General features: G+C 45.8%; 1 protein-coding gene across 3 annotated transcripts in view; it reads left to right on the top strand.

The window, feature by feature from the left end:
- LOC109874785 (insulin receptor) overlaps nt 1-19,788 on the top strand; it is a 148,226-nt gene extending 128,438 nt beyond the window's left edge. Inside the window, exons 19-24 of one of the 3 annotated variants that reach the window (XM_031809701.1) lie at nt 865-975; nt 6,397-6,559; nt 10,573-10,702; nt 11,170-11,304; nt 16,981-17,198; nt 17,229-19,788. In XM_031809701.1, the coding sequence (XP_031665561.1) occupies nt 865-975; nt 6,397-6,559; nt 10,573-10,702; nt 11,170-11,304; nt 16,981-17,198; nt 17,229-17,467 (996 nt within the window). In that variant the 3' untranslated portion in view covers nt 17,468-19,788. Of the gene's footprint in view, nt 1-864; nt 976-6,396; nt 6,560-10,572; nt 10,703-11,169; nt 11,305-16,980 lie in introns of all 3 variants that reach the window. The other 2 variants (XM_031809702.1, XM_031809700.1) reach the window with 2 other exon arrangements.
- Nucleotides 19,789-20,807: the final 1,019 nt, after the last annotated feature.

The following is a 20,807-nucleotide window of genomic DNA, read 5'->3' as shown; positions in this document are numbered from 1 at the left end:
AGGATGGTGATAGAGAGAGAGAGGATGGTGATAGAGAGAGAGAGGATGGTGATAGAGAGAGAGAGGATGGTGATAGAGAGAGAGAGGATGGTGATAGAGAGAGAGAGGATGGTGATAGAGAGAGAGAGGATGGTGATAGAGAGAGAGAGGATGTTGATAGAGAGAGAGAGGATGTTGATAGAGAGAGAGAGGATGTTGATAGAGAGAGAGAGGATGGTGATAGAGAGAGAGAGGATGGTGATAGAGAGAGAGAGGATGGTGATAGAGAGAGAGGATGGTGATAGAGAGAGAGAGGATGGTGATAGAGAGAGAGAGGATGGTGATAGAGAGAGAGAGGATGGTGATAGAGAGAGAGAGGATGGTGATAGAGAGAGAGAGGATGGTGATAGAGAGAGAGAGGATGGTGATAGAGAGAGAGAGGATGGTGATAGAGAGAGAGAGGATGGTGATAGAGAGAGAGAGGATGGTGATAGAGAGAGAGAGAGGATGGTGATAGAGAGAGAGAGGATGGTGATAGAGAGAGAGAGGATGGTGATAGAGAGAGAGAGGATGGTGATAGAGAGAGAGAGGATGGTGATAGAGAGAGAGAGGATGGTGATAGAGAGAGAGAGGATAGTGAAATAGTGGTGGGAGAGAGAGAGACGATGGCGAGAGAGAGAGGGCTAGGATAGAGAGGGGGAGATAGGAGAGTTCCTCAATAAGGCCTCCATCATGAAGGGCTTTACTTGGTGCTACAGTGTAAGACCTACAGTCTATAGAAGGTGACACCACATACCATGATGATCACAAGACATCTTTGTTTAAAGTAGCTGCCGAGGTGTAAGAATCAAAGCAGGCGATGGAAACGAAATGTTTCCTTTTCAGGTGCGTCTGATGGGTGTGGTCTCTAAGGGCCAGCCCACTCTAGTTGTCATGGAGCTGATGACCCATGGCGACCTGAAGAGCTACCTGCGCTGCCTCCGCCCCGACTCTGAGGTACACACACACACATATTATTGGGATCCCTGTCCTGAGGGCTAGTCTAATGGTAGAGCTGCCTTCCCCTGCATCGCTCTCCTCTATCCACCCTGTATCCATCTCCACCCTGTATCCATCTCCACCCTGTATCCATCTCCACCCTGCATCCATCTCCACCCTGTATCCATCTCTACCCTGTATCCATCTCCACCCTGTATCCATCTCCACCCTGTATCCATCTCCTCCCTGTATCCATCTCCACCCTGTATCCCTCTCCACCCTGTATCCATCTTCACTTTGTATCCATCTCCACCCTGTATCCCTCTCTACCCTGTATCCATCTTCACTTTGTATCCATCTCCACCCTGTATCCCTCTCCACCCTGTATCCATCTCCACCCTGTATCCATCTCTACCCTGTATCCATCTCTACCCTGTATTCATCTCCACCCTGTATCCCTCTCCTCTATCCACCCTGTATCCCTCTCCTCTATCCACCCTGTATCCCTCTCCTCTATCCACCCTGTATCCCTCTCCTCTATCCATCCTGTATCCCTCTCCTCTATCAACCCTGTATCCCTCTCCTCTGTCCACCCTGTATCCCTCACCCTGTATCCCTCTCCTCTGTCCACCCTGTATCCCTCTCCTCTATCTACCCTGTATCCCTCACCCTGTATCCCTCTCCTCTATCTACCCTGTATCCCTCTCCTCTATCCACCCTGTATCCCTCTCCTCTATCTACCCTGTATCCCTCTCCTCTATCCACCCTGTATCCCTCTCCTCTATCCAACCTGTATCCCTCTCCTCTATCCACCCTGTATCCCTCTCCTCTATCCATCCTGTGTCCCTCTCCTCTATCCTCCCTGTATCCCTCTCCTCTATCTACCCTGTATCCTCATCCTGTATCCCTCTCCTCTATCCACCCTGTTTCGCTCTTCTCTATCCATCCTGTATCCCTCTCCTCTATCTACCCTGTATCCCTCTCCTCTATCCACCCTGTATCCCTCTCCTCTGTCCACCCTGTATCCCTCTCCTCTATCCTCCCTGTATCCCTCTCCTCTATCTACCCTGTATCCTCATCCTGTATCCCTCTCCTCTATCCACCCTGTTTCGCTCTTCTCTATCCATCCTGTATCCCTCTCCTCTATCTACCCTGTATCCCTCTCCTCTATCCACCCTGTATCCCTCTCCTCTGTCCACCCTGTATCCCTCTCCTCTATCTACCCTGTATCCTCATCCTGTATCCCTCTCCTCTATCCACCCTGTATCCCTCTCCTCTATCCACCCTGTATCCCTCTCCTCTGTCCACCCTGTATCCCTCTCCTCTGTCCACCCTGTATCCCTCACCCTGTATCCCTCTCCTCTGTCCACCCTGTATCCCTCTCCTCTATCTACCCTGTATCCCTCACCCTGTATCCCTCTCCTCTATCTACCCTGTATCCCTCTCCTCTATCCTCCCTGTATCCCTCTCCTCTATCCAACCTGTATCCCTCTCCTCTATCCACCCTGTATCCCTCTCCTCTATCCATCCTGTGTCCCTCTCCTCTATCCTCCCTGTATCCCTCTCCTCTATCTACCCTGTATCCTCATCCTGTATCCCTCTCCTCTATCCACCCTGTTTCGCTCTTCTCTATCCATCCTGTATCCCTCTCCTCTATCTACCCTGTATCCCTCTCCTCTATCCACCCTGTATCCCTCTCCTCTGTCCACCCTGTATCCCTCTCCTCTATCTACCCTGTATCCTCATCCTGTATCCCTCTCCTCTATCCACCCTGTATCCCTCTCCTCTATCCACCCTGTATCCCTCTCCTCTGTCCACCCTGTATCCCTCTCCTCTATCTACCCTGTATCCTCATCCTGTATCCCTCACCTCTATCCACCCTGTGTCCCTCTCCTCTATCCACCCTGTATCCCTCTCCTCTATCCACCCTGTATCCCTCTCCTCTGTCCACCCTGTATCCCTCTCCTCTGTCCACCCTGTATCCCTCTCCTCTATCCACCCTGTATCCCTCTCCTCTATCCACCCTGTATCCCTCTCCTCTATCCACCCTGTATCCCTCTCCTCTATCCATCCTGTATCCCTCTCCTCTATCAACCCTGTATCCCTCTCCTCTGTCCACCCTGTATCCCTCACCCTGTATCCCTCTCCTCTGTCCACCCTGTATCCCTCTCCTCTATCTACCCTGTATCCCTCACCCTGTATCCCTCTCCTCTATCTACCCTGTATCCCTCTCCTCTATCCACCCTGTATCCCTCTCCTCTATCCAACCTGTATCCCTCTCCTCTATCCACCCTGTATCCCTCTCCTCTATCCATCCTGTGTCCCTCTCCTCTATCCTCCCTGTATCCCTCTCCTCTATCTACCCTGTATCCTCATCCTGTATCCCTCTCCTCTATCCATCCTGTTTCGCTCTTCTCTATCCATCCTGTATCCCTCTCCTCTATCTACCCTGTATCCCTCTCCTCTATCCACCCTGTATCCCTCTCCTCTGTCCACCCTGTATCCCTCTCCTCTATCTACCCTGTATCCTCATCCTGTATCCCTCTCCTCTATCCACCCTGTATCCCTCTCCTCTATCTACCCTGTATCCTCATCCTGTATCCCTCTCCTCTATCCACCCTGTATCCCTCTCCTCTATCCACCCTGTATCCCTCTCCTCTGTCCACCCTGTATCCCTCTCCTCTGTCCACCCTGTATCCCTCACCCTGTATCCCTCTCCTCTGTCCACCCTGTATCCCTCTCCTCTATCTACCCTGTATCCCTCACCCTGTATCCCTCTCCTCTATCTACCCTGTATCCCTCTCCTCTATCCACCCTGTATCCCTCTCCTCTATCTACCCTGTATCCCTCTCCTCTATCCACCCTGTATCCCTCTCCTCTATCCAACCTGTATCCCTCTCCTCTATCCACCCTGTATCCCTCTCCTCTATCCATCCTGTGTCCCTCTCCTCTATCCTCCCTGTATCCCTCTCCTCTATCTACCCTGTATCCTCATCCTGTATCCCTCTCCTCTATCCACCCTGTTTCGCTCTTCTCTATCCATCCTGTATCCCTCTCCTCTATCTACCCTGTATCCCTCTCCTCTATCCACCCTGTTTCGCTCTTCTCTATCCATCCTGTATCCCTCTCCTCTATCTACCCTGTATCCCTCTCCTCTATCCACCCTGTATCCCTCTCCTCTGTCCACCCTGTATCCCTCTCCTCTATCTACCCTGTATCCTCATCCTGTATCCCTCACCTCTATCCACCCTGTATCCCTCTCCTCTATCCACCCTGTATCCCTCTCCTCTATCCACCCTGTATCCCTCTCCTCTGTCCACCCTGTATCCCTCTCCTCTGTCCACCCTGTATCCCTCTCCTCTATCCACCCTGTATCCCTCTCCTCTATCCACCCTGTATCCCTCTCCTCTATCCACCCTGTATCCCTCTCCTCTATCCACCCTGTATCCCTCTCCTCTATCCACCCTGTATCCCTCTCCTCTATCCACCCTGTATCCCTCTCCTCTATCCACCCTGTATCCCTCTCCTCTGTCCACCCTGTATCCCTCTCCTCTCTCCACCCTGTATCCCTCTCCTCTATCTACCCTGTATCCCTCTCCTCTGTCCACCCTGTATCCCTCTCCTCTATCCACCCTGTATCCCTCACCCTGTATCCCTCTCCTCTATCTACCCTGTATCCCTCTCCTCTATCCACCCTGTATCCCTCTCCTCTGTCCACCCTGTATCCCTCACCCTGTATCCCTCTCCTCTATCTACCCTGTATCCCTCTCCACCCTGTATCCCTCTCCTCTGTCCACCCTGTATCCCTCTCCTCTATCCACCCTGTATCCCTCTCCTCTGTCCACCCTGTATCCCTCTCCTCTATCCACCCTGTATCCCTCTCCTCTATCCACCCTGTATCCCTCTCCTCTGTCCAACCTGTATCCCTCACCCTCTGTCCACCCTGTATCCCTCTCCTCTATCCACCCTGTATCCCTCACCCTGTATCCCTCTCCTCTATCCTCCCTGTATCCCTCTCCTCTATCCACCCTGTATCCCTCTCCTCTATCCACCCTGTATCCCTCTCCTCTATCCACCCTGTATCCCTCTCCTCTGTCCAACCTGTATCCCTCACCCTCTGTCCACCCTGTATCCCTCTCCTCTATCCACCCTGTATCCCTCACCCTGTATCCCTCTCCTCTATCCTCCCTGTATCCCTCTCCTCTATCCTCCCTGTATCCCTCTCCTCTATCCACCCTGTATCCCTCTCCTCTATCCACCCTGTATCCCTCTCCTCTATCCACCCTGTATCCCTCTCCTCTATCCACCCTGTATCCCTCTCCTCTATCCACCCTGTATCCCTCTCCTCTATCCACCCTGTATCCCTCTCCTCTATCCACCCTGTATCCCTCACCCTCTGTCCACCCTGTATCCCTCTCCTCTATCCACCCTGTATCCCTCTCCTCTATCCACCCTGTATCCCTCACCCTGTATCCCTCTCCTCTATCCTCCCTGTGTCCCTCTCCTCTATCCACCCTGTATCCCTCTCCTCTATCCACCCTGTATCCCTCTCCTCTATCTACCCTGTATCCCTCTCCACCCTGTATCCCTCTCCTCTGTCCACCCTGTATCCCTCTCCTCTATCCACCCTGTATCCCTCTCCTCTATCCACCCTGTATCCCTCTCCTCTATCCACCCTGTATCCCTCACCCTGTATCCCTCTCCTCTATCCAACCTGTATCCCTCTCCTCTATCCACCCTGTATCCCTCACCCTGTATCCCTCTCCTCTGTCCACCCTGTATCCCTCTCCTCTATCCAACCTGTATCCCTCTCCTCTATCCACCCTGTATCCCTCATCCTGTATCCCTCTCCTCTATCCACCCTGTATCCCTCTCCTCTATCCACCCTGTATCCCTCTCCTCTGTCCACCCTGTATCCCTCATCCTGTATCCCTCTCCTCTATCCACCCTGTATCCCTCATCCTGTATCCCTCTCCTCTATCCACCCTGTATCCCTCTCCTCTATCCACCCTGTATCCCTCACCCTGTATCCCTCTCCTATATCCACCCTGTATCCCTCACCCTGTATCCCTCTCCTCTATCTACCCTGTATCCCTCTCCACCCTGTATCCCTCTCCTCTATCCACCCTGTATCCCTCTCCTCTATCCACCCTGTATCCCTCTCCTCTGTCCACCCTGTATCCCTCACACTGTATCCCTCTCCTATATCCACCCTGTATCCCTCACCCTGTGTCCCTCTCCTCTATCCACCCTGTATCCCTTACCCTGTATCCCTCTCCTCTATCCACCCTGTATCCCTCACCCTGTGTCCCTCTCCTCTATCCCTTCTCATATTGAACTATATCACAAATACCCCCAAAAACATCTAATTGTTGTTATCTATGCACCCCCTTGTGGCCTGTTGCAGAATAGCCCTAGTATTAATACATGTCTTGTCAGAATAACCCTACTGGGAGCCCGCCCCCCACGCTGAGGGAGATGGTCCAGATGACAGCAGAGATAGCAGACGGCATGGCCTACCTCAACGCCAAGAAGTTTGTCCACAGAGACCTGGCCGCTAGGAACTGCATGGTGGCGCAGGACTTCACTGTCAAGATAGGAGGTAGACTACACTCACACAGTCTTAACCCTAACTTTAACCCCCAAATCACTCTTGCATCTAACCCTAACCCCTACACCTAACCGTAGCCCCTAACCCCTACACCTAACCGTAGCCCCTAACCCCTACACCAAACCCTAACCCCTACACCTAACGCTAACCCCTACACCTAACCCCTACACCTAACGCTAACCCCTACACCTAACCCTAGCTCCTAACCCTATCTCCTAGCCCCTAACCCTAGCCCCTAACCCCAACACCTAACCCTAGCCCCTAACCCTATCCCCAACACCCAACCCCAACACCTGACCCTAGCTCCTAACCCCTACACCTAACCCTAGCTCCTGGCCCCTAACCCCTACACCTAACCCTAGCCCCTACACCTAACCCTAGCTCCTAACCCTATCCCCAACACCCAACCCCAACACCTGACCCTAGCTCCTAACCCCTACACCTAACCCTAGCTCCTAGCCCCTAACCCCTATACCTAACCCTAGATCCTATCCATGGTCCTAAACCTAACCCTAGCTCCTAGCCCATAACCCTAGTCCCTAACCCTAGCCCCTAAAACTGACCCTAGCTCCTAACCCTAAAACTGACCCTAGCCCCTAACCCTGGTCCCTAAAACTGACCCTAGCCCATAACCCTTGCCCTAGCCACTAAAACTGACCCTAGCCCCTAACCCTAAAACTAACCCTAGCCCCTAACCCTAAAACTAACCCTAGCCCCTAACCCTAAAACTAACCCTAGCTCCTAACCCTAAAACTGACCCTAGCCCCTAACCCTAAAACTGAACCTAGCTCATAACCCTAAAACTGCCCCTAGCCCCTAACCCTGGTCCCTAAACTAACCCTGGTCCTTAAAACTAACCCTAGCCCCTAACCCTGGTCCCTAAAACTGTCCCTAGCCCCTAACCCTAAAACTAACCCTAGCCCCTAACCCTAAAACTGACCCTAGCCCCTAACCCTAAAACTGACCCTAGCCCCTAACCCTAAAACTGACCCTAGCCTCTAACCCTAAAACTGACCCTAGCTCCTAACCCTAAAACTGACCCTAGCTCCTAACCCTAAAACTGACCCTAGCCCCTAACCCTAAAACTGACCCTAGCCCCTAACCCTGGTCCCTAAAACTAACCCTAGCTCCTAACCCTAAAACTGACCCTAGCCCCTAACCCTAAAACTAACCCTAAAACGGACCCTAGTCCCTACCCCTAAAACTGACCCTAGCCCCTAACCCTGGTCCCTAAACTAACCCTGGTCCTTAAAACTAGCCCTAGCCCCTAACCCTGGTCCCTAAAACTGTCCCTAGCCCCTAACCCTAAAACTAACCCTAGCCCCTAACCCTAAAACTGACCCTAGCCCCTAACCCTAAAACTGACCCTAGCTCCTAACCCTAAAACTGACCCTAGCTCCTAACCCTAAAACTGACCCTAGCGCCTAACCCTAAAACTGACCCTAGCCCCTAACCCTGGTCCCTAAAACTAACCCTAGCTCCTAACCCTAAAACTGACCCTAGCCCCTAACCCTGGTCCCTAAAACTAACCCTAGCCCCTAACCCTGGTCCCTAAAACTGTCCCTATCCCCTAACACTAACCCTAACCTTAGCCCTAACCCCCCTAGATATAGCATATGACCTTGTGGGGATTAACAACATGTCCCCAGTTAGTCCAATTTTTGTTTGTTTACTATTGTTGTGGGGACTTGTGTGGTCCGGTATAGTTAAACAGATCCAGACACACCAAGATAGTAGGTAAATGGGAACTCACTCCCTCACATATACAATGTCATCCTTTTAAATACATCTACATGCATGTTTACCTGCTTCCTGCAAAGTACATTTCCCAACTGGGATAATAAAGATTCTCCCCTGTAATTTCTCTCATTCTGCAACACAATGGTGCTCTTTCCACTTTGGACGTACGGTTGAAGTCAGAAGTTTACATACACTTAGGTTGGAGTCATTAAAACTCGTTTTTCAACCACTCCACAAATTTCTTGTTAACAGACTATAGTTTTGGCAAGTCGGTTAGGACATCTACTTTGTGTATGACACAAGTCGGTTAGGACGTCTACTTTGTGCAGGACACAAGTCGGTTAGGACATCTACTTTGTGCAGGACACAAGTCGGTTAGGACATCTACTTTGTGCATGACACAAGTCGGTTAGGACGTCTACTTTGTGCAGGACACAAGTCGGTTAGGACATCTACTTTGTGCAGGACACAAGTCGGTTAGGACATCTACTTTGTGCATGACACAAGTCGGTTAGGACATCTACTTTGTGCGATAAGTCGGTTAGGACATCTACTTTGTGCAGGACTCAAGTCGGTTAGGACATCTACTTTGTGCAGGACACAAGTCGGTTAGGACATCTACTTTGTTCATGACACAAGTCATTTTTCCAACAATTGTTTACAGATTAATTCACTTTATCACAATTCCAGTGGGTCAGAAGTTAACATACACTAAGTTGACTGTGGCTTTAAACAGCTTGGAAAAGTCCAGAAAATGATTTCATGGCTTTAGAAGCTTCTGATAGGCTAATTGACATAATTTGAGTCAATTGGAGGTGTACCTGTGGATGTATTTCAAGGCCTACCTTCAAACTCAGTGCCTCTTTTGCTTGACATCATGGGAAAATCAAAAGAAATCAGCCAAGACCTCAGAAAAAGAATTGTATACCTCCACAAGTCTGGTTCATCCTTGGGAGCAATTTCCAAATGCCTGAAGGAACCACATTCATCTCTCCAAACAATAGTATGCAAGTATAAACACCATGGGACCACGCAGCCATCATACCACTCAGGAAGGAGACGCGTTCTGTCTCCTAGAGATAAATGTACTTTGGTGCGAAAAGTGCAAATCATTCCCAGAACAACAGCAAAGGACCTTATGAAGATGCTGGAGGAAACAGGTACAGAAGTATCTATATCCATAGTAAAACGAGTCCTATATCGACATAACCTGAAAGGCCATTCAGCAAGGAAGAAGCCACTGCTCCAAAACCGCCATGAAAATGCCAGACTACGGTTTGCTACTGCACATGGGGACAAAGATCGTACTTTTTGGAGAAATGTCCTCTGGTCTGATGAAATAAAAATATAACTGTTTGGCCATAATGACCATCGTTACGTTTGGAGGGAAAAGGGGGAGGCTTGCAAGCCGAAGAACACCATCCCAACCGTGAAGCACGGGGGTTGCAGCATCATGTTGTGGGGGTGCTTTGCTGCAGGAGGGACAAGTGTACTTCACATAATAGATGGCATCATGAGGAAGGAAAATGATGTGGATATATTGAAGCAACATCTCAAGACATCAGTCAGGAAGTTAAAGCTTGGTTGCAAATTGGTCTTCCAAATGGACAATGACCCCAAGCATACTTCCAAAGTTGGGGCAAAATGGCTTAAGGACAACCAAGTCAGGCTATTGGAGTGGCCATCACAAAGCCCTGACCTCAATCCTATAGAAAATGTGTGGGCAGAACTGAAAAAGTGTGTGTGAGCAAGGAGGCCCACAAACCTGACTCAGTTACACCAGCTCTGTCAGGAGGAATGGGCCAAAATTCACCCAACCTATTGTGGGAAGCTTGCGGAAGGCTACACAAAATGTTTGACCCAATTTAAACAATTTAAAGGCAATGCTACCAAATACTAATTGAGTGTATGTAAACTCTGACCCACTGGGAATGTGATGAAAGAAATAAAAGCTGAAATAAATCATTCTCTCTACTATTATTCTGACATTTCACATTCTTAAAATCCAGTGGTGATCCTAACTGACCAAAGACAGGGAATTTTTACTAGGATTAAATGTTGGTTTTTCAAAAAATTCCTGAGTTATAATGTATTTGGCTAAGGTGTATGTAAACTTCTGACTTCAGCTGTATTTGCCTTTTCATATAGGTCATTTGTATTTTCTCTCCTTTCTCTAAATGTCTGTATGAATTGTTGACAGCCTGTTGAAAAGCAGGTTTCTGTTCTGGGGTAATAATAAAATATATTCTGTACTCAACCCTCAGACTTTGGTATGACCAGAGACATCTATGAGACGGACTACTACCGTAAGGGAGGGAAGGGTCTTCTTCCTGTCCGCTGGATGGCTCCTGAGTCTCTAAAGGATGGAGTGTTCACCGCACACTCTGACTGCTGGTGAGGATATGTGACTGTCTCTCTGTCTGTGTCTCTGTCTGTCTGTGTCTCTGTGTCTGTGTCTCTGTCTCTCTGTCTGTCTCTGTCTGTCTGTCTCTGTCTGTCTCTCTCTGTCTGTCTCTCTCTGTCTGTCTCTCTCTGTCTGTCTCTGTCTGTGTCTCTGTCTGTCTGTATCTCTGTTGCTGTCTGCCTGTCTGCCTGTCTGTCTGTCTGTCTGTCTGTCTGTCTGTCTGTCTGTCTGTCTGTCTGTCTGTCTGTCTGTCTGTCTGTCTGTCTGTCTGTCTGTCTGTCTGTCTGTCTGTCTGTCTGCCTGTCTCTGCCTCTGTCTGTATCTCTGTTGCTGTCTGTCTCTCTGTGTCTGTGTGTGAGAGTGTGAACCTGCTAACTGGTTCCTCAAAGTTTTTCCCGACCTATCCACCTATGGAGTTTTTCCTTGCCACTTGTGTGTGTGTTTGTGTCTGTCCCAGGTCATTTGGGGTGGTGTTGTGGGAGATCAGTACCCTAGCAGAGCAGCCGTACCAGGGCCTGTCTAACGAGCAGGTCCTGAAGTTCGTCATGGATGGAGGATATCTGGACCGACCAGACAACTGTGCTGACCGGCTGTAAGTCTCACCTCTAGATCAATGTTATAAATGATACAGTGTCTGTATAGTCCAGCTCAATGATATCACACTGTAGATATCTATGGTGTAGTCGTGGTCATTGTGGGATGGGAAGACCATGTATAGATGACAACGTTAGAACAATGGGGATATTGGTGACCATGATATTGGGGCTATTAATGATCATCGTATTGGGGATATTGGTGGTCATGATATTGGGGAAATTAGTGATCATGATTTTGGGGATATTGGTGATCATGATACTGGGGATATTAGGAATATTAGTGATCGTGATATTGGCGATCATGATTTAGGGGATATTGGCGATCATGATTTAGGGGATATTGGTGATTGTGATATTGGGGATCATGATACTGGGGATCATGATACTGGGGATATTGGTGATCATGATACTGGGGATATTAGGAATATTGGTGATCATGATACTGGTGATCAAGATATTGGTGATCATGATACTGGGGATATTAGGAATATTAGTGATCGTGATATTGGCGATCATGATTTAGGGGATATTGGCGATCATGATTTAGGGGATATTGGTGATTGTGATATTGGGGATATTGGTGATCATGATACTGGGGATATTGGTGATCATGATACTGGGGATATTACGAATATTGGTGATCATGATACTGGGGATATTAGGAATATTGGTGATCATGATACTGGGGATATTATGAATATTGGTGATCATGATATTGGGGATATTGGTGATCATGATATTGGTGGTCATGATACTGGTGATATGAGCGATCATGATATTGGGAATCGTGATATTGGTGATCATGATACTGGGGATATTGGTGATCATGATACTGGGGATATTGGTGATCATGATACTGGGAATATTGGTGATCATGAACCTGGGGATATTGGTGATCGTGATACTGGGGATATTGGTGATCGTGATACTGGGGATATTGGTGATCATGATATTGGGGATATTGGTGATCATGATATTGGGGATATTGGTGATCATGATATTGGTGATCAAGATACTGGGGATATTAGGAATATTAGTGATCGTGATATTGGCGATCATGATTTAGGGGATATTGACGATCATGATTTAGGGGATATTGGTGATTGTGATATTGGTGATCATGATACTGGGGATATTGGTGATCATGATACTGGGGATATTGGTGATCATGATACTGGGGATATTAGGAATATTGGTGATCATGATACTGGGGATATTAGGAATAGTGGTGATCATGATATTGGGGATATTGGTGATCATGATATTGGTGATCATGATACTGGGGATATTGGTGATCATGATACTGTGAATATTGGTGATGATGATACTGGGAATATTGGTGATCATGAAACTGGGGATATTGGTGATCATGAAACTGGGGATATTGGTGATCATGATTTTGGGGATATTGGTGATCATGATTTAGGGGATATTAGTGATCGTGATATTGGCGATCATGATTTTGGGGATATTGGCGATCATGATTTAGGGGATATTGGTGATTGTGATATTGGGGATATTGGTGATCTGATACTGGGGATATTGGTGATCATGATATTGGTGATCATGATACCGGGGATATTATGAATATTGGTGATCATGATATTGGTGATCATGATACTGGGGATATTGGTGGTCATGATACTGGTGATATGAGTGATCATGATATTGGGAATCGTGATATTGGTGATCATGATACTGGGGATATTGGTGATCATGATACTGGGGATATTGGTGGTCATCATACTGGTGATATGAGTGATCATGATATTGGGAATCGTGATATTGGTGATCATGATACTGGGGATATTGGTGATCATGATACTGGGGATATTGGTGATCATGATACTGGGAATATTGGTGATCATGAACCTGGGGATATTGGTGATCGTGATACTGGGGATATTGGTGATCATGATATTGGGGATATTGGTGATCATGATATTGGTGATCAATATATTGGTGATCATGATACTGGGGATATTAGGAATATTAGTGATCGTGATATTGGCGATCATGATTTAGGGGATATTGGTGATCATGATTTAGGGGATATTGGTGATTGTGATATTGGGGATATTGGTGATCATGATGTTGGTGATCATGATATTGGTGATCAAGATATTGGTGATCATGATACTGGGGATATTAGGAATATTAGTGATGGTGATATTGGTGATCATGATACTGGGGATATTGGTGATCATGATACTGGGGATATTGGTGATCATGATACTGGGAATATTGGTGATCATGAACCTGGGGATATTGGTGATCGTGATACTGGGGATATTGGTGATCGTGATACTGGGGATATTGGTGATCATGATATTGGGGATATTGGTGATCATGATATTGGGGATATTGGTGATCATGATATTGGTGATCAAGATACTGGGGATATTAGGAATATTAGTGATCGTGATATTGGCGATCATGATTTAGGGGATATTGACGATCATGATTTAGGGGATATTGGTGATTGTGATATTGGTGATCATGATACTGGGGATATTGGTGATCATGATACTGGGGATATTGGTGATCATGATACTGGGGATATTAGGAATATTGGTGATCATGATACTGGGGATATTAGGAATAGTGGTGATCATGATATTGGGGATATTGGTGATCATGATATTGGTGATCATGATACTGGGGATATTGGTGATCATGATACTGTGAATATTGGTGATGATGATACTGGGAATATTGGTGATCATGAAACTGGGGATATTGGTGATCATGAAACTGGGGATATTGGTGATCATGATTTTGGGGATATTGGTGATCATGATTTAGGGGATATTAGTGATCGTGATATTGGCGATCATGATTTTGGGGATATTGGCGATCATGATTTAGGGGATATTGGTGATTGTGATATTGGGGATATTGGTGATCTGATACTGGGGATATTGGTGATCATGATATTGGTGATCATGATACCGGGGATATTATGAATATTGGTGATCATGATATTGTTGATCATGATACTGGGGATATTGGTGGTCATGATACTGGTGATATGAGTGATCATGATATTGGGAATCGTGATATTGGTGATCATGATACTGGGGATATTGGTGATCATGATACTGGGGATATTGGTGGTCATGATACTGGTGATATGAGTGATCATGATATTGGGAATCGTGATATTGGTGATCATGATACTGGGGATATTGGTGATCATGATACTGGGAATATTGGTGATCATGAACCTGGGGATATTGGTGATCGTGATACTGGGGATATTGGTGATCGTGATACTGGGGATATTGGTGATCATGATATTGGGGATATTGGTGATCATGATATTGGTGATCAATATATTGGTGATCATGATACTGGGGATATTAGGAATATTAGTGATCGTGATATTGGCGATCATGATTTAGGGGATATTGGTGATCATGATTTAGGGGATATTGGTGATTGTGATATTGGGGATATTGGTGATCATGATATTGGTGATCATGATATTGGTGATCAAGATATTGGTGATCATGATACTGGGGATATTAGGAATATTAGTGATCGTGATATTGGCGATCATGATTTAGGGGATATTGGCGATCATGATTTAGGGGATATTGGTGGTTGTGATATTGGGGATATTGGTGATCATGATACTGGGGATATTGGTGATCATGATACTGGGGATATTAGGAATATTGGTGATCATGATACTTGGGATATTAGGAATATTGGTGATCATGATATTGGTGATCATGATATTGGTGATCAAGTTATTGGGGATCATGATACTGGGGATATTGGTGATCATGATACTGTGAATATTGGTGATGATGATACTGGGAATATTGGTGATCATGAAACTGGGGATATTGGTGATCATGATATTGGTGATCATGATTTTGGGGATATTGGTGATCATGATTTTGGGGATATTGGTGATCATGATGTTGGGGATATTAGTGAGCATGATACTGGGAATCGTGATTTTGGTGATCATGATACTGGGGATATTAGGAATATTAGTGATCGTGATATTGGCGATCATGATTTTGGGGATATTGGCGATCATGATTTAGGGGATATTGGTGATTGTGATATTGGGGATATTGGTGATCATGATATTGGGGATATTGGTGATCATGATATTGGGGATATTGGTGATCATGATACTGGGGATATTGGTGGTCATGATACTGGTGATATGAGTGATCATGATATTGGGAATCGTGATATTGGTGATCATGATACTGGGAATATTGGTGATCGTGATACTGGGGATATTGGTGATCGTGATACTGGGGATATTGGTGATCATGATATTGGGGATATTAGTGAGCATGATATTGGGAATCATGATACTGGGGATATTGGTGATCATGATATTGGGAATCGTGATATTGGTGATCATGATACTGGGGATATTGGCGATCATGATACTGGGAATATTGGCGATCATGATACTGGGAATATTGGCGATCATGATACTGGGAATATTGGCGATCATGATACTGGGAATATTGGCGATCATGATACTGGGGATATTGGTGATCATGATATTGGTGATCATTATATTGATGATCGTGATACTGGGGATATTAGGAATATTAGCGATCGTGATATTGGGGATATTAGGGATCATGATACTGGTGATATTAGGAATATTAGTGATCATGATATTGGGAATATTTGCGATCATGATACTGGGGATATTGGTGCTCATGATACTGGGGATATTAGGAATCATGATATTGGTGATCATGATATTGGTGAACATGGTACTGGGGATATTGGTGAACATGATACTGGGGATATTGGTGATCATGATATTGGTGATCATTATATTGGTGATCATGATACTGGGGATATTGGTTATCATGATATTGGTGGTATTGGTGATCATGATATTGGGAATATTAGGAATCATGATACTGGGGATATTAGGGATCATGATACTGTTGATATTGGTGATCATGATACTGGGGATATTGGTGAACATGATACTGGGGATATTGGTGATTGTGATATTGGTTATATTGGTGAACATGATACTGGGGATATTGGTGATCATGATATTGGGGATATTGGTGATCATGATTTTGGGGATATTGGTGATCATTATATTGGGGATATTGGTGATCGTGATATTGATGGGGATATTGGTGATCATGATATTGGGGATATTGGGGATCATTATATTGGGGATATTATTGATCATGATATTGGGGATATTGGTAATCATGATATTGAGGATATTGGTGATCATGATATTGGGTATATTGGTGATAATGTTACTGGTGATCATGATACTGGGGATGTTGATCATGATATTGGGGATCATGATATTGGGGATCATATGATATTTGCGATCATGATACTGGCGATATTGGGGATCATGATATTGGTATTGGGGATATTGGTGATCAATGATATTAAGGATATTGGTAATCATGATATTGGGTATATTGGTGATCATGATACTGGGGATATTGGGTTTCATGATACTGGGGTTATTGGTGATCGTGATATTGATGATGATGGGGATATTGGTGATCATGATATTGGGGATATTTATATTGTCTTCTCTCCTCCTTCTCTGCTTCTTCTCTCCACCTTCTGCTCTTCCTCCTTCTCCTCTCTTCTTCCTCCTCTTCTCTCCTCTCTTCCTCCTCCTCCTCTTCTCTCCTCAGACACAATCTGATGTCAATGTGCTGGCAGTACAACCCCAAGCTGCGTCCCAGCTTCCAGGAGATCATTGAGATGCTCCACAAGGACCTTCACCAGTCCTTCCAGGAGGTCTCCTTCTACTATAGCCAGGAGAACAAGCCTCCGGAGCAGGAGGACTTTGACCTGGACATGGACAACATGGAGAGCATTCCCCTCGACCCATCCTCTTACTCCCAGAGAGGGGACCACAGTTCCTCTTACTCCCAGAGAGGGGACCACAGTTCCTCTTACTCCCAGAGAGGGGACCACAGTTCCTCTTACTCCCAGAGAGGGGACCACAGTTCCTCCTACTCCCAGAGAGGGGACCACAGCTCTGAGCGGGACGAGGCGGGTTCGTCACTGGGGTTGAGACAAAACAACTACGAGGAACACATCCCGTACACACACATGAACGGGGGAAAGACTAACGGACAACAGACACTAGCCCTCCCTCGGTCTAGTCCCTCCTAACAGAACATTTAAATGGGGGTAAGGGTCTAGTCCAGGGGTTTGCAACTCCAGTCCTCTGGGGCCTGATTGGTGTCATACTTTTTCTCCATCCTATCAAACACAGCTGATTAATCAAATTGCGTTCTAAACTGAAGATCATGATTCGTTGATTATTGGAGTCAGGTGTGTTAGCTGGGGCAAAACTTTGACACCTATCAGGCCCACGAGGACTGGAATTGCCCACCCTCGGTCTAGTCCCTCCTAACAGAACATTATATTGGGTAAGGGTCTAGTCCCTCCTAACAGAACATTATATGGGGTAAGGGTCTATCTAGTCCCACCTAACAGAACATTATATGGGGTAAGGGTCTATCTAGTCCCACCTAACAGAACATTATATTGGGGTACGGATCTAGTCCCCCTAACAGAACATTTAAATGGGGTACGGGTCTAGTCCCCCTAACAGAACATTTAAATGGGGTAAGGGTCTAGTCCCTCCTAACAGAACATTATATTGGGTAAGGGTCTAGTCCCTCCTAACAGAACATTATATTGGGTAAGGGTCTAGTCCCCCTAACAGAACATTATATTGGGTAAGGGTCTAGTCCCTCCTAACAGAACATTATATTGGGTAAGGGTCTAGTCCCTCCTAACAGAACATTATATTGGGTAAGGATCTAGTCCCTCCTAACAGAACATTATATTGGGTAAGGGTCTAGTCCCTCCTAACAGAACATTATATTGGGTAAGGGTCTAGTCCCTCCTAACAGAACATTTAAATGGGGTAAGGGTCTAGTCCCTCCTAACAGAACATTATATTGGGTAAGGGTCTAGTCCCTCCTAACAGAACATTATCCCCATGTCTTTCTCTCACACAGATGAATTGATATGAATATAGTTTTGTTGTTTTGTATAGATGATCACTTTTTTCACTTGTTCAGAGGCCTCCTGGAAGTACACATCTCAAGGACATTGTTGCTCTCTGTTGTCAAGATGCCACCCTCATTTCACTACAGTATGTAGCCATGTTGTCCAATGTCAACCAGGAGAGAACATACAACCAACCACACGTACACTTTTTGTATTCAAGAAAGACGAACCTCCCTCTCTACTGCTTCTCTCTTGTCCTCAATCTTTTTTTTTCCTTTTTTTAATATTGCCAAGTTTCCACGAATGTGTGGCGGAGGTAGAAATCAACTGTGAAAATAATTAAACTTTGGGTCAACCTGAAGGCTGCTAACCCCAGGACTTTCCAGACTGTCCCTTCCCCAAGCTGAGGCTCTCTCCCTGGGCAGCTCAGCCCTCGCTGGGTCCCTAGGTCTCCCTGGGCCATGGAGGTCCCCCATGGTGTCGCTCAGTGTAAAAGTGCCCTTTTATCTCTGTCTGTAACCTGCATCTTATGTCACGGAGCTGTGTGTCTGTCTGTGACCTGCATCTAATGTCATGGAGCTGTGTGTCTGTCTGTGACCTGCATCGAATGTCATGGAGCTGTGTCTGTCTGTGACCTGCATCGAATGTCATGGAGCTGTGTCTGTCTGTGACCTGCATCTAATGTCATGGAGCTGTGTGTCTGTCTGTGACCTGCATCTAATGTCATGGAGCTGTGTGTCTGTCTGTGACCTGCATCGAATGTCATGGAGCTGTGTCTGTCTGTGACCTGCATCGAATGTCATGGAGCTGTGTCTCTGTCTCTTTGTACTCTCAAGTTGTCAAGGAACGACAGACTTTCTGAGACTTGAGAACTAGCTAACTTTTGGATTGATGAATATGTGTCAAATCCATTTTCGAATCTTCGAACAAACTTTATCGATCCACTGGAGAAGCTTGTTGTCATCTCTCCTCACACTCTGCAGTATTACAAACATCACAAAGAATTAACATATTTCTTTGGTTATATTTTTTTTATTTATTTAGGTTTCATTTTCTCATTTTGAGTTTTCACATTTACAGCTGAAGGATATTTAAAAAATCTGAGGGGGGGGGAAAAAACATTTTTACAAAAAAAAGAGTTCCTCAGATGACCAATAGATGCTTCTTTTGGTATATTTTAGTGGGTATAGAAAATATAAATATATATAAATATATTATTGATGGTTTTTTTCTACATAGTTGTTGACATTGTGTTTCATGAGGTATTTCCGGTCTGTTTACATGTTTGTCTTTTATGTTTATTGTTTCTAATCCAGAAATCATACTAATAATCATTTGGACTTGTGATCGACCAGCAGCACTTGGTCTTTCCTCTCTGTATCAGATGCACAGTAGGAGGAGGAGGAGCTTGGCCCGTTGATATCAAACTGTCTGCTCTAGATAAATAAAGCAGTGTGGTGCAACATGACAACGCTCTGTCTCTGTCTCTCTCCTCATGCGTCTGTTGTTGTTTTACTATGTCGTTTATTACGTCAGGATGTGGTATGTGTGTACAATTGATCTCAGAGTGAGGTCTTTGTGTAATCAATATACAGTACCAGTCAAAAGTTTGGACACCTACTCATTCAAGGATTTTTCTTTTAAGTTTACTATTTTCTACATTGTAGAATAATAGTGAAGACCTCAAAACTATGAAATAACACCTATGGAATCATGTAGTAACCAAAAAAGTGTTAAACAAATCCAAATATATTTTATATTCAAAGTAGCCACCCTTTGCCTTGACAGCTTTGCACACTTGGCATTCTCTCAACCAGCTTCACCTGTAATGCATTTCCAACAATCTTGAAGGAGTTCCCACATATGCTGAGCACTTGTTGGCTGCTTTTCCTTCACTCTGCTGTCCAACTCATCCCAAACCATCTCAATTGGGTTGAGGTTGGGTGATTGTGGAGGTCATCTGATGCAGCGCTCCATCACTCTCCTTCTTGGTCAAATAGTCCTTACACAGCCTGGAGGTGTGTTGGGTCAATGTCCTGTTGAAAAACAAATGATAGTCCCACGAAGCGCAAACCTGATGGGATGGCATATTGCTGCAGAATGCTGTTGTAGCCATGCTGGTTAAGTGTGCCTTGAATTTTAAATAAATCACTGACAGTGTCACCAGCAAAGCCCCCCCTACACCATCACATTCACACCTCCTCCATGCTTAACGGTAGGAACCACACATACAGAGATCATCCGTTCACCTACTCGGCGTCTCACAAAGACAGCGGTTGGAACCAAAAATGGCTAATTTGGACTCATCAGACCAAAGGACAGATTTCCACCAGTCTAATGTCCATTGCTCGTGTTTCTTGGCCTAAGCAAGTCCTTTAGTAGTGGTTTCTTTGCAGCAATTCAACCAATCTCAATTGCACTCCACACTGCCCTTTCCCACCTGGACAAAAGGACCATTTATGTGAGAATGCTGTTCATAGACTACAGCTCA

This window comes from Oncorhynchus kisutch, linkage group LG30 (assembly GCF_002021735.2).
Source record: "Oncorhynchus kisutch isolate 150728-3 linkage group LG30, Okis_V2, whole genome shotgun sequence".
Taxonomy (NCBI): domain Eukaryota; kingdom Metazoa; phylum Chordata; class Actinopteri; order Salmoniformes; family Salmonidae; genus Oncorhynchus; species Oncorhynchus kisutch.
The sequence above is the reverse complement of the archived record's forward strand: the minus strand, read 5'-3'. Positions and strand labels throughout refer to the sequence as shown.